The sequence below is a fragment of the Pseudophryne corroboree genome, chromosome 6 (genome assembly GCF_028390025.1).
Source record: "Pseudophryne corroboree isolate aPseCor3 chromosome 6, aPseCor3.hap2, whole genome shotgun sequence".
Classification (NCBI taxonomy): Eukaryota; Metazoa; Chordata; class Amphibia; order Anura; family Myobatrachidae; genus Pseudophryne; species Pseudophryne corroboree.
In genome coordinates, this window is record NC_086449.1 from 436583067 (window position 1) to 436598604 (window position 15538).

The 15538-nt window shown below is 45.7% G+C and overlaps 1 protein-coding gene across 4 annotated transcripts in view; it reads right to left on the minus strand.

The window, feature by feature from the left end:
• Positions 1–15538, minus strand: part of LRRK2 (leucine rich repeat kinase 2) — a 469339-nt gene that overhangs the window by 207631 nt on the left and 246170 nt on the right. For all 4 annotated transcript variants that reach the window (XM_063927081.1, XM_063927083.1, XM_063927080.1 and 1 more), the window contains exon 25: positions 11268–11518. In XM_063927081.1, the coding sequence (XP_063783151.1) occupies positions 11268–11518 (251 nt within the window). The remainder of the gene's footprint in view (positions 1–11267; positions 11519–15538) is intronic.

Genomic DNA, 15538 nt, shown 5'->3' on the forward strand with positions numbered 1-15538 from the left:
GGAGATCATCCAAGTATGTGATAATAGTGACACCTTGCTTCCGCAGGAGCACCATCATATCCGCCATTACCTTGGTGAAATTGGTAATGACAATCCCGTACCGCAATTCTGAGGTACGCCTGATGAGGTGGATAAATGGGGACACGAAGGTATGCATCCCTTATGTCCCGATTCATTTCAGGCTTGCAATGACCGCTCTTAGCGATTCCATCTTGAACCTGAACCTTTTCAGGTTTATGTTCAGGGATTTTAATACAATATGGGTCTAACCGAACAGTCTGGTTTCGGGATTACAACATGGTCGAATAATAACACCCTCTTGTTGAAGGAGGGGACCCTTGACCACCACCTGTTGAAGATACAATTTACGAATTGCAGTTAACACTGGCTCCCTCTCTTGGGGGGAAGCCCGCCGGGTCCTCGGTGAGGGGGCATCTTCTCACAGTCCAGCCTGTATCCCTGCGATACAATTTCTATTGCCCAGGGATCTAACAGGGAGTGAACCCACTTGTGGCTGAACTTACGAAGGCGTGTCCCCACCGGGCCTAGCTCCGCCTGTGGAGCCCCCGCGACATGCGGTGGATTTTTGTAGAGGCCGGGGAGGACTTCTGTTCCTGGGGACTAGCTGTGTTGTACAGCTTCTTTCCTCTGCCCCCGGCTCTGACAAGAAAGGACGCACCTCAGACTTTCTTGTTTCTTTATTCGAAAAGCTGCATTTAATAATGTTGTGCTTTCCTAGGCTGTGCAGGAATATAAGGCAAAATATCAGAATTACCAGCTATAGCTGTGGAGACCAGGCCCGAGAACCTTTCTCCACACAATCCTCAGCCTTCCATATGCCTCTTAAGTCGGCATCATCTGTCCAATGTATATTCTACAGGACACGTCAAGCAGAAATCGACATAGCTTTTGTTTCTAGGACCCAGTATACTCATGTCCCTTTGGGCATGCTTTATAATTATATATCTATCACTTAAGATAGCATCTTAAAATATTTATATGCATACTAGGGTCTCAATCTCTGCTGATAAGGTACCTGTCCACGCTGCCACAGCGCTATAAACCCATGCCGACACAATCGTCGGTCTGGGTAGTATACTAGAATGTGCACGCTATCTGCAGGATCCCTGAGAATAGCTAGTGCAAACAGGACACCCAAGGGGAAGATTCTCAACACATCCTGGCCCTAGTGGGGAAAGGATACAGCCTGAGAATTCTCTTGTGGGAAGCTGCCGTCTCTTGTCTGGAGATTCACGCTCTTTTTCCTCATGAGAGGAGGGAAATTTATCTCAGCATTCTTCCCCTTAACATGTGTACTCTCGTGTCAGGGACAGATGAGTCATCAGTGATATGCAAATCATCTTTTATTCCAATAATCATATATTGAATATCTTTTAGCCCTCTTGGCTGTAACTTTGCATTATCGTAGTCGACAGTGGAGACTCTGAAGGACTCTGTGACATAGGGACAGACCAGGGTAGATTTCCTTTCTGTTCCCTAACCTTTTGTGCAATAATTTTACCTCAGCACTTACACATATCCAAACAGGTGTCGGCGTTGTCGACGGAGACACCCTCCCACACACATATCCGCTCTATCACCTCCTTAGAGGAGCCTTTTACCTCAGACATGTCGACACACGCGTACCGACACACCACACACACAGGGGATGCTCTATTTGAAGACAGTTCCTCCACCAGGCCCTTTGGAGAGACAGAGAGAGAGTATGCCAGCACACACCACAGCGCTATATAATACAGGGATGTACACTATACTGAGTGATTTTTCCCCTATAGCAGCTTATATACACAGTTTTGCGCCTAAATTTATGTGCCCCCCCCTCTCTTTTTTACCCTTTGTGTACCAGGATACTGCAGGGGAGAGCCTGGGGAGCTTCCTTCCAGCTGAGCTGTGAAGAGAAAATGGCGCCAGTGTGCTGAGGAAGAAGGCCCGGCCCCCTCAGCGGCGGGCTTCTGTCCTTTTATGTACTTTAATGGCGGGGGTTAATGCACATATACAGTTTATCAGACTGTATTATGTGCTTTTCGCCAAGTAAGGTAATCTAATTGCTGCCCAGGGTGCCCCCCCCCCCCAGCGCCCTGCACCCATCAGTGACCGGAGTGTGTGGTGTGCTAAGGGAGCAATGGCGCACAGCTGCAGTGCTGTGCGCTACCTTAATGAAGACCGGAGTCTTCAGCCGCCGATTTTCAACTTCTCTTCGTTCTTCTGGCTCTGCAAGGGGGACGGCGGCGCGGCTCCGGGACCGGACGACCGAGGACTGGGCCTGTGTTCGATCCCTCTGGAGCTAATGGTGTCCAGTAGCCTTAGAAGCCCAAGCTAGCTGCAAGCAGTTAGTGGTGTCCAGTAGCCCAAGAAGCAGGACCTATCTTCTAGTGAGTAGGGCTGCTTCTCTCCCCTCAGTCCCACGTAGCAGTGAGTCTGTTGCCAGCAGATCTCACTGAAAATAAAAAACCTAACAAATACTTTCTTTTCTAGGAAGCTCAGGAGAGCCCCTAGGGTGCATCCAGCTCTGGCCGGGCACAGATACTAACAGAGGTCTGGAGGAGGGGCATAGAGGGAGGAGCCAGTGCACACCAGATATAGTACCTAATCTTTCTTTTAAGAGTGCCCAGTCTCCTGCGGAGCCCGTCTATACCCCATGGTCCTTACGGAGTACCCAGCATCCACTAGGACGTCAGAGAAATAATATTAAAGTGAATGTCACGGGAACATATAGAAAAAAAAAAGGTTGGCACTTCCTTCCCATTGGTGTTGGTTTTATGCCGTAGGGGACTCGGACGCTCATGTAATTGCATTTCAAAGGCACGGTATTTGCCATCGTCTCCCCCTACCCCCCATCGCCCTTCCCCCCTGGGAGCCTGCACAGATCATGCAGTAGACAGGGAGGGATTTCAGGTCCTGTGCAATACACAAACGCCGAAGATAGTTGCATTTAGCGTAAAGAATCGCTCCTGCAGATCTACTCTGATTTATGTGAAACTTGTGTGCATCCTTCCATTGGATGTATTAGAGAAAGAGAAAAAAATAATATTAAATAAGTGAATGTCACGGGACACATAAAAAAAAAAAAAGGTTGGCACTTCCTTCCCATTGGTATTGGTTTATGCCGTAGGGGATTCGGACGCTCATGTAATTGCATTTCAAAGGCACGGTATTTGCCATCGTCTCCCCCTGCCCCTATCGCCCTTCCCCGCTGGTAGCCTGCACAGATCATGCAGTAGACAGGGAGGGAATTCAGGTCCTGTGCAATACACAAACGCCGAAGATCTACAGTACTGTTTTGCTCAGTTAGTTGCGTCAGAATACACTCATTTCTACTCATTGCCGCTGTGTAGTTGCATTTAGCGTAAAGAATCGCTCCTGCAGATCTACTCTGATTTATATGAAACTTGTGTGCACCCTTCCGTGCACCCTTCCATTGACTGTCTTACAATGAAAATAAAATAATACAGTATATTATTACAATAAAAAAAAAAAAAAGAAAGGCACATCAGGACTCGAACCCTGGACCCCCAGCGTGGGAGGTGGGAGCCTTCATCGTTAGCCCACGACGCCTCATGAGAGATTCACAATTTCATGTGTAAAAGTACAGCAAACAGCGGCCGGCCCCCTCCCCATTGGTGTTGGTTTATGCCTTAGGGGACTCGGACACTCGCATTTCTAAAGCACGATATTTCCACCGCCTCCCACTAGCCCACCATTCCCATTATGCCTTAGGGAACTCAGACGCTCATGTACTGTACATATTAGTTGCGTCTCCATACACATACAGTACTCTACAGTAGGTCACCATCTTTTTCCACCGCCTCCCGTTACGCCTACAGTATTAACATTACATTCGTCACTGACCAATTGCCAGAGCTGTAGATCAATCCGCCGCTATACTGTACGATCGAAAGTACTGGATTAGTGGAGCATTAGCTACCCAGTGGTGGAGATGTGTAATGCATGCTGAGTATCTAGAATTGCCTCAACACGCCTGCCTGTGATTAAACTCCGCTATCGCCTTAGCGTGACTAAACGTCCGTCTAGGTGGAGAATCGGTCAAGATAAAGGTGGCTACATCTGTAGACTCTCCTGGGGATTTGTGATATCGGACAACGCTACCAATACTGTGCGTGTATTACATCTGGGAAAATTCCTGCATGTCCCATGTTTTGCACATACAATTAACTTGGGTGGTGCAGAATTTTTAGAAAAACGACAGGTGGTACACTTTCGACATCCAGTGTCTGCGTGCCGAAGACTGGAACGCCAGCAAACACTCCTGAACCTGCCCTGCCATCACCTGAAGCAAGAGGTGGTAACGAGGTGGCATTCAAAACTCTATATGCTTCAGAGCAGCAAATAGCCATTCAAAACCTATACATCCACATACGATATAGGCAAATGAGGGTGAATGCACCCGACTCAAGCGCAGTGAATGATTTCCGTGTTGTGCAAGGTTCTAAAGGCCACACGTGAAGTTAGTTCAGACGTTGCCAGCTAGAGTCAGGTCATTCCCCTCATCAGGCTTTTGCAGAATCAGCTGAGAAATCGAAGGAGGAGCTAAGACGGAGTGATTCCACTAAGTATGTGGGACTTGTGGAAGGAGCCCTTCATTCGCTTTGTCAGGATTCAAGGGTGGTCAACCTATTAAAATCAGAGCACTACATCTTGGCCACCGTGCTTGATCCTAGGTTTAAAGGCAACGTTGTACCTGTATCTCTCTTTCCGGCGGACACAAGTCTGCAGAGGTGCAAAGACCTGCTGGTGAGAAAATTGTCAACTCAAGCGGAACGTGACCCATCAACAGTTCCACCGTCATTTTCTCTCGCAACTGGGGCTGCGAGGAAAAGAATAAAATTTCCTAGCCCACCCGCTGGTGGTGATGAAGGGCAGTCAGTGTCGACATCTGGTCCAGACTGAAGGAGCTGCCAACTATTACTGGCATGTCTACTGTCACTGCATATGATGCTGTCACCATTGAAAGAATGGTGGAGGACTATATTGGTGACAGCATCCAAGTAGGCATGTCAGACAGTCCGTATGTATACTGGCAGGAAAAAGAGGAAATTTGGAGGCCTTTGCACAAACTGGCTTTATTTTACCTAAGTCTCTCCCCCCCCCCCCGCCTTCTAGTGTGTACCCCCCAAAAAAATGTTTAGTGCAGCTGGTAATCTTGTCAGCGATCGGCGTAGGAGGTTATTCCACAAACTGTGGAGAGGATGATGTTCACCAAAATGATTTATAAATTCCTCCAGGAAGACCTTTACCAACAATTGGCTTCAGGAAGTACACAGGGACCTGTGATGGTGGATTCCAGTGGGAACGAATTAAGACTCAGTGAAGTTGAGGATGTACTCTCTGAAAGGGGTGAGGAATCCGAGCATGAGGATGACATCTTGCCTCTCTAGAGCCAGTTTCTGCAAGGAAAGATGAATTGCTTCTTTTTTAGTGGGGGCCCAAACAAAGCAATCATTTCAGCCACAGTCGTGTGGCAGACCCTTTCGCTGAAATGATTGGATTGTTAAAGTGTGCATGTCCTGTTTATACTTTTTATATTTTTTATTTGCAAGATGTGCTCTTTGGGGCCTAGTTTTGAAAACTGCCATCCTGTCTGCCACTGCAGTGCCACTCCTGGATGGGCCAGGTGTTTGTGCTGCCCACTTGTGTCCCTTAGCTTAGTCATCCAGCTACCTCAGTGCAACCTTCTGGCCTAAACACAACATTGTGAGGTGTTCAGAATAGACTGGAAATTAGTGGAAATGAAGGTTATTGAGGTTAATAATACCGTAGGATCGAAAATACCCCCAAATTCTGTGATTTTAGCTGTTTGTATGTTTTCTTCATAAAACATCCAGATCCAAAACCAAAACTCGAAAGGGAGGTTTTGGCAAAACCAATCCAGATCCAAAACATGAACGGAGATCCAGATCCAAAACACAAAACCCGAAAAGTGTCCACTGCACATCTCTAAAGTCTACCATAACTCTTGTTTTCTCCTTCGGGGTCCAAAGTAGATCCACAGGATTTACAATGGGATATCCCAAAGCAGCATTCTCCCGATTAGACAGGAGAATCCTACACCTAAACGCAGCAGCAAAGGTATCAAAGGCATAACGTCTGGCAAATGAATTTATTGATGACCATGAGGCTGCCTTATAGAGTTGCACAGCTGAGGCACCACGGTGGGCTGCCCATTAAGGACCAACTGAACGGGTAAAATGGGCAGAGATATTATCCGGGCTAGAGAGATTGGCTTGAGAGTACGCTTCTGAGATAGTCATCTGAAGCCATCTAGCCAATGTTTGCTTATTGGCAGGCCATCCTCTCTTGTGGAATACATATAGGACAAAGAGAGAGTCTGTTCTTCTGATGGCACTGGTACGATTCCCATAGATCCTAAGTGTACGAACTACGTCCAATGATGCTTCTCCCACAGATTCAGAAATTGGAAGGCCGGAACTACTATTTCTTCGTTAAGATGGAATTTTGAGACCACCTTAGTAAGATATCCAGACTTGGTTCGGAGAACCGCTTTGTCTGGCTGAAATACCATAAATGAAGGGCGACACGACAGTGCCCTTAAATCTGATACCGTTCTAGCTGAAGCAATTGCCAGTAAAAAGAGAACTTTCTCTGTTAACCATTTGAGGTCCACCCAATGCAAAGATTCAAATGAGGTATCTTGAAGTGCCCTGAGAACCAGTCCTAGGTCACGAGGAGCTGTTGGAGGTACAAACGGAGGCTGAATGTGAAGGTATTCCCTGGAAAGATGTGCGAACATCCTGCAGATTTGCAATTTTCCATTCGAACCATATGGTTAATGCTGACATTTGTACCCTTAGGGAAGTTAAGGTGGAGACCTTGGTACATTCCAGCTTGAAGGAACGCTAAGATTAGGGAAAATATGAAGGATCTTGGGTCATATTTTCTGGCAGAGCACCACTGAAAATAAGCATGCCATATTTGGTAATAGATGCGAGCCGAGGATGGTTTCCTTGCTTTAATCATCGTTTGAATTACCGCTTGTGAAAAGCCTTTCGCTTTTAGTATGGAAGTTTCAAGTGCTACCCTGTCAAAGACAGCCGATCCACTTGTGTGTAGAGACAGGGAACCTGAATCAGTAGATCTGGTCATTGAGGCAGTAGGAATAGAGTGTCCATGGATAGCCTTTGCAGATCTGTGTACCAATTTCATCTGGACCACGCCAGAGCTATTAATATCACAACGCCTCCTTCCTGTTCGAATTTTCAAAATACCCAGGGCAATAGGGAGATTGGTGGGAAGACATATACCAGATCAAATTTCCATCTCACTGACAGGGTATCCACAAAGATTGCCTCCCTTGTTCTTGACCTGTATACTGGTTGTTCTCACGTTAAGCCATAAGGTCCACTTCCGTCAGTCTCCATTTGTTTACCAGAATCTGAAAAATTTCTGGGTGCAAAGCTCATTCACCTGCATGAATGTCGTGCCGGCTGAGGAAGTCAGCTTCCCAATTCCGGACTCCGGGTATGAATACTGCGGACATGGCTGGATGATGAATTTCTGCCCACTTTAACGTGCAGCTTACCTCCCCCATTCGACTGCAAGTGCCTCCTTGGTGTTTAAAGTAAGCTACTGCAGTGGCATTGTCCAACCGAATCTGAATCAGTTTGCCGTGAAGCACTTTCTTTGCCTGGGTGAGTGCTATATAAATGGCCCAAAGTTCCAGGACATTTTTTGGCAGACAACTTTCTTCCTTGGTCCAACACCCATGGAGAGAGTACTGCCATGTTACAGCTCTCCAGCATCGAAGACTGGCGTCCGTTGTCAGAAGCACCCAGTCTGAGATCCAAAAGGGTCAACCTTGGTATAAGTGGGGCGTCTGTAGCCACCAGGCTAACGATTGACGTACTTCCTGTGGAAGGATCATTGTCTGACTTTTTATCGTCTGCCCATTCCTTCTGGAGAGAATCAGATGTTGAAGGGGTCTTGAATGGAACTGGGCATATTCTACCATGTCGAATGCCGAGCCCATTAATCCCAGTATCTTCATTGGTGCATGTATAAATATTCTCCAAATACTCTCCAACTATGTAGCAATCCGCGGATTCTCATCTGTATCATGGATACTTTGTCCAGAGGTAAGAATATTTTCTGAAGACTGGTATCCACTACATCCCCTAGGTGCATTATCCGTTGAGATAGGACTAGGGAGGACTTTGCCCAATTTATGAGCCAGCCGTGAGCCTGTAGGCAGGCTATTATCACTTATAGATGGCAGTGAAAGGTATCCTGGGATTGTGTCAGGATTAGCAGGTCCTCTAGGTATGGGAAAATCCTTATTTCCTGACGATAAAGGTGAGCTCCCATCACCACCATAATTTTTGTAAACACCCCTGGAGCTGTGGAAAGCCCAGAGTGTATTGCCTGAAACTGAAGATTACTGAAGAGTACTATCACTCCTGATTGTAGCAACTTCTGAATTCTATTTTGTAGAAACCTGGACTTCGTTGCCACTGGCGGTGAGCTAGTACAAAAGAACTGTAGAGGGGGGAGCATCTTGAAGGAGAAGGCATACCTGTGAGACACCGCTTCTTGCACTCAGGTATCTGTGGTGGATTGCTACCAAACCCGTGCAAATTGAAGAAGTTGGCCTCCCACTCTGGGATCCCCCAGGTGGAGGCCCATGCCATGAGGCTTGCGGCTTGTCTTTTAGTTTAGAAGTCGGACACCTTGTTGACCAAGCCTGTTTGGCCTCAGTCTTAACAGTTTTATTTGATTGAGACTGTTTGACATAAGCCTTCCCCTTTACTTTACCTTGGGGTCGAAAGGACCGGAAAGCCGTGAATCTTGGATTTGATGTTGATGTCGAGGGAAAACAAGCTAATTTAGAGTGTGCCTTGGACATTAGAGTGCTGTCCAATTCTGTTCCAAACAGAATATTTCCGACAAAGGGTAGGGATTCCAATATCTATTTGGATTCCGTATCAGCCTTCCATTAATGTAGCCACACAGCTCTGCGAGCTGCTACTGAGGAAGCTGAACTCTGAGAAGCTTATATACTTATATCTAGGGCTGCTTCTTCTATATAGACAGCTGCTTGCTTTATAATAGCTATATATGATATTTGTTCTCTTGTTCCATGAACTGAGAAATAATTTTCCAAAGCTTCTGCCCAGCCTGTCACGGTTTAGCCACCCGTGCTGTGGCCATAGCTGGTCTTGTACTTGTCCCTGTTAGGGAAAACACAGTCTTAAGATAGCTATAATTTTTTCTGTCTGTTGCATTAAAGATGTTGAAAGCAGAGGTAATGGTAGACTTGCGCACCAGATGCACTACGTGAGCATCTACCTTGGGAGGTACTTCCCTTTTTATACAGTCCCAGGCAGAAGAGGACAGTAAGTTCAATTTTTTTGGTACTTTAACTTCTTACTGGGTGTTTCTTCTTGTTTAATTTCCGTCAGCTGATCAGAGTTTGGAAAATAAGCCTTTACTGTTTTTGGACGTTTAAAGATTGGAGCATTAGACCTTAGTATAGCCTCTTCAATTTCTTCCATTGATAATATGGATTTGCTGCACGTATTAGATCAGGTATATCTACTGAGGTGCGGTACTCCACTTCTCTTGAAGCAGACTCAGAGAGAGAAGATTAAGCTTCATCCTCTGAGTTATCCTCGGTTTCTGAAAACTGTATAGATTGTGAGGGTGGCGCCCCATGTCTATCTGTTTTCACATCCCTGGGCCTGTCTGTCTGTAACAATTGCTGAAAGGCAACCAAGGTATAAAAGCCAAATCTGGTCTTGGACAGAGTAAGACAGCAGCACTAGCAAATAGTAACATACAATGCATGAATATACATTTGCAAATGGGCACTGATTCAACTACACAGTACCACAAGGGTAGGTAGGAAATCAATACTGTATTACCTCGCTGCTGGGAGTGGGATACAGGGAGACCAATGTATATAGCCGCACAGCGACTATAACTGCAACATATGTACACAGTCGCACATTTGCATTAGGCACTTATTCAACTACGCAATACCACAGAGGTAGGTAGGAAATCAGTGCTGTATCACATGCCTCCGGAGAACGGGAAACAGGGCGACTAGAACCCTCCTTATTCCATATTGCCACCAAAAAATGGCTATCAGTAACAGACGCTCCACTGAACACAGCTGCACAGCGACTATAACGCACCACATGTACTTAGACTCATTGCGTCTCAGACGGAAGCGAGTAAATAAAGTTGATGGTGGGAAACACGGAGGAGACTGGCCATGAACTGGGGGGGAAGGGCGACCAGGGAAGGGCCTTACTCCCCAGTGCCTACATCCACCCCTGGGCTCTGCGGCCTCATTAATCCCAAGAGCCTATGATCCCTGAGGCCTAGCGCCGGTGCACCAGAGGTGGACGACCGCGTCACCTCTGGTGCCTCTCCAACCCGAGACAGTAAGACTGCATTAAATGCATCTTAGACTGATAAGCGGTTAAGACACCTTACCTACTCACCGTGCCCCGGCCCCAGCCTGGGATCGCCAGCGAAGACGTGCTAGTACGTCCTGCTGGCGCCCACCGTAACATGAGGGTAATTGTTGTTGCGACACCGGCAGGAAGTTGTTGGAGCGACCCTTGCACAATGTGTTTAAAACACATAGCAAAGGCACTCACAAAAAGGCTATATAAAATAATAAAAGTTTCTTATATTAAGCTTGTAGCTGTAAAACAGCCACACCGTTTCTACAGAGGTCCGGCTCCTGCCGCAGCAAACAAAAAACTGAATTCCCAGGGCCAGGAGAGATATAGGGAGGCTGTGCCATGCTGGGAGCCCAAAAGTTTAACCGTTTGGTACCCGATCCTTTGACGCCACCTGCAACCCATTGTAAATCCTGTGGCTCTACTGTGGCCCCCAAAGGAACAAATAGGTTGCTACCTCTCCCTGAGTGATTATAATTATTCTACATGTTGAAAGTCATTAAGCTCAACTATATGGCTCATTGAAATGCAACATAACTATTAACATCTGGACTGCCATGTATGCATGCACAAGAGTAAATGGGACATTATTGTAATAATGGAACACAATGCTACTAGCAGCTCTTGTAATTTTTAACAGGCTATACATCTTGTGAATTTAATGTTGTATTTGTTTATTGAGGTATAATGAATTAATGTATGTGATATTAATTAGGCACTCCTGAATAAGCATTTATTTTGTAGCTGCAATGCAAATTTGAAGTTTTTTGTTTGTTTTTGCTGACTAAGCCCATATCTTACCCTTCAAGGATAAACTCTTCAAGTCTTTGTGCAATTTTTCCAAAACATTCAGGAAAACTTTTCAGTTGATTATATGACAGGTTAAGATGCTTCAAGGTCAGGCATACAATGCTTGTGCTCAAGTCTAACGAAGGTCCAATCTCATTTCTTGATAGGTCAAGGAATGAGATACTGCTCATCTCAAGAACAGAAGTAGGGAAGAGTTTGAAGCAGTTACTGTGCAAGTCCAGATAAGTCAAAGATTTTAAAGTCTAAATGAAAAAAACAAAAACAAACAATGTTAACACAATGGATATGGATGTATACGTTACAAACACATAAGCATAGATTAAATATGGTGCAAATGAAAAGGGAGGGGGGATGGGACGGGATTGAAGTCATCTTTATTTTGGTTTAATTTTTTAGAATCTTGCAGGCATCTGTTTTTCTGCCAATATAGTTATACAGAACCAGCATACTCTGGACAGCTTAACAATTATGAACAAATCAAGTAATTAAATAAGACCATAATACACATGTAAAAAGGTCCTGCTCACAAGCTCAAGAGGCCCATACATCAGGCAAGTATGGGGCAATTCCCCGTTATGCCAATGCCTGGGACAAGAGATCTGTAAAATCCAACATGTTGGAAATCCCGGATTTGCCGGTTCCGACCATAAAATGATCAGGATCGTCAAGTTGGGGATTTTTTAACATGCTTAAGTTCCAGACGAATTACCAAGCATCGTCAGAACGAGGAACTGAGTCACATTACATATTCCAGTAGGTCTCTATATTACAGTGGTATCTTATCAGCAACATAGCGATTTTGGACGATCAAAACGGCCAAATATCGTGATTAATGACCGATGTCCAATTAGAGGCCAATTTGATTGGCCAATATTGGACCCGTGATCGCACAAAAACACATGGGATTGGAGATAAGTAACCGATCCCATATGTTACCACGGCTCTGGCAGCCCCTTATCGCGGATTATGCATTGGGTGCCTCATCCCTGATAAGTGCTGGCATCAGTGGAAAAGTATGCCAGCATCGGGCTAAATGCCCCCGGTGATCCTATTAGCAGTGATAAAGTACCGCTGCTAATAGGATACCGGCTTTAAGGTGCATACACATTAAAGGATTTTGAAACAATAAATGAATGATATAGTGAACAACATCGTTCAGTGAAGTCACCCCTTCCATTCCTGGATATGCAGTCATGAAAGATATAGGGGTATATGCAATTCCGGACAAATTGCGGCTTTTTTTCGCCCGTTTTTAAATTCGACACAATTCGACCGTCGAATCCCGGCCGGCGGGTGCCAGAATTCAACATATTCAATTAAAAACGGATTCGACAGTCCCGCTGTCGAAAAACGGACCAATTGACAGATATGTGCGTCCTGGATTCGACTTTTCAGACAACACAAAAATGGTTAAAAAAAACCTTTGAAAAAACTGCGTGGGGTCCCCCCTCCTAAGCATAACCAGCCTCGGGCTCTTTGAGCCGGTCCTGGTTGTAAAAATACGGGGGGAAAATTGACAGGGGATCCCCCGTATTTTTAGAACCAGCACCGGGCTCTGCGTCCGGTCCTGGTGCAAAAAATACGGGGGACAAAAGACGTAGGGGTCCCCCGTATTTTTAACACCAGCCCCGGGCTCCACTAGCTGGAGAAATAATGCTACAGCCGGGGGACACTTTTATATCGGTCCCTGCGGCCGTGGCATTAAATCCCCAACTAGTCACCCCTGGCCGGGGTACCCTGGAGGAGTGGGGACCCCTTAAATCAAGGGGTCCCCCCCTCCAGCCACCCAAGGGCCAGGGGTGAAGCCCGAGGCTGTCCCCCCCATCCATGGGCTGCGGATGGGGGGCTGATAGCCTTGTGACAAATAAAAGAATATTGTTCTTTGCAGCAGAACTACAAGTCCCAGCAAGCCTCCCCCGCAAGCTGGTACTTGGAGAACCACAAGTACCAGCATGCGGGGGGAAACGGGCCCGCTGGTACCTGTAGTTCTTCTGCAAAAAAAATACCCAAATAAAAACAGGACACGCACACCGTGAAAGTAAAACTTTATTACATACATGCACGCCGACACACACATACTAACCTATGTTCACACGTCTCAAAATATCCAATTATGTAAGAGAAACTTTTAGAAGTCTCAATGTGGCTGAATCAATTGGTTTTCCCCCGCAGCTGCCACAAAACACAGCAGTTTAATTGTTGCTCCATTTAGACGTCTGATAGCCACATGGGTGATATTTATTATTGCGGTCTATGATCAGGAAGTAAAGAGAAAAGAAACTGGAATGCATCAGGGGATAATTCAGATCTGATCTCTGCTGTGGGTTTTCGCACGGCGTGCGATCAGATCCGAACTGCGAATGAGTCTGAGCCACACTGCACCGGTGCGACAGATGGCTGCTATGGGGATCGGCACCCTGCGACGGGATGGTGCGAAGTATCCAGTCGCACGGGCGTTCGCAAGGAGATCAGGAAGAGGCCATTTGTGGGTGGCAACTGACCGTATTCCAGGAGTGTCCAGAAAAACGCTGGCGGGCTCAGGTGTTTTGAGGGAGGGTGTCGGATGTCAGCTCCGGCCCCGATCAGAAGGATTCAATCGCAGTGACTAAGTCCTGGGCTGCGCAGAGACTGCACAAACAGATTTTTGTGCAGCTCTGCTCACGAAGCGATCGCACACTTGTACAGCATTTTCCCCTCCCCCTGTAGGCGGCGACTATCTGATTGCAGGGCAGCAAAAAATGCAGGACAGTGATCAGATCTGAATTACCTCTCCAGTGCATTACAACTTTTAACTTTAATGGACACACAGCGTATTTCACAAACACAGATAGATGGTGTTAAAAATTATCAATTAAAATTCCATTATCCATAAATAAAACAATCCCCTTTGCAAATCCACCTACCTGAACTAATGGCTCAAAGCAGTATTGAGAATATACAGCTAAATTATGTTAAATCCCGAGATTAGGCTATGCACTGACAGCGGCACCTCTGCATAGGGTTTGCATCACTCTCACAGGATGGCAGGTGAGAGTGACTTAAATTCTATCCAGAGGATCCGCATGGCATACAGCATACGGCAGTGCAGTACTTACCGTGAAAAGCCAGATCTCGGAACTTAACATCATTTGGCTTTTTAAGGTCAATACTGCATTGACCCATTTTCTCAGGTAGGCGGATTTGCAAAAGGGATTGTTTTGTGGATAATGGAATTTGAATTGACATTTAACAGCATCAATCTACGTGCTTGAGTCACATTATTATGACCACCTCCTACATTTGACACTGCAGAGCCCATGAAGAACACCATGATAGGCCATCTGCACACATATCACTCGTTGCTTTCATGGGTAAAAGGGGCATTTATCAAAGTAGCAAAAAGGGATGATTATCGGCTTTCGGCCCAAGGGTGGCAGTATTTCTGAAACAGCGCAGTTTTTAAACTGTTTTCGTGTTGCTGTGATGGAGTATCATGAGTGGACAAATGGCACCATTGCGAATAACCAACGTGGAAACTGTGGAGCACCATGTGCCATTGATGTGAACAGTGCGTGAGGGCCGACCAACACGCTGCAGTGAAGCAACTCACACTTAAAATGGACCTGGGGTCTACCAGACGTGTGTATAGAATGACAGTTCATCCCATCTGATTGCTGTCCATGCTGCACATGGCGGATACTCTGGCTATTAGCTGGTGGCCATAATGTGACTCGACTGTGTAGGTTTGTGAAATACGCTGTGTGTCCATTAAAAGTTTTAATGGACTAGGGTGCATTCCACTTTCTTTTCTCTGTACTTTCTGAGCATATATCACTGAATATTTGAGTAAATTGAAAAGGCACAGGACAGTGTAGCAGTGGAGAAGCGTGCAATGATCCAAATATTGTCAAAGCGCATTTGGGAATAAAGGACATATGTTCTTTATTTCACATTCCATCAACTAATTATAACACCAGTAGGGCAGTATGAAAGAACAGGATATAAAGCCATGGAAGATTATTTTTTTTATTGAGGACATCAAAAGACTTTCTCTTTCTCTTATATAATTTGATATTTTGAGCACTACGTTTTAACTCCTTATTAATCTTTTGGCTGAACTGAGGAAATTGATAAATCTAGAACTATTTTAAGGGCGAAAGGTGCGGCTGTCCAGACAATGCGAGCATGGTCCAGCACATAAGCAGAACGACCACCATCGCAATAGTACATAAACCATCAGATTTACGTACCAATCTGAATAAGGCCTAATATGTTTTACTTTA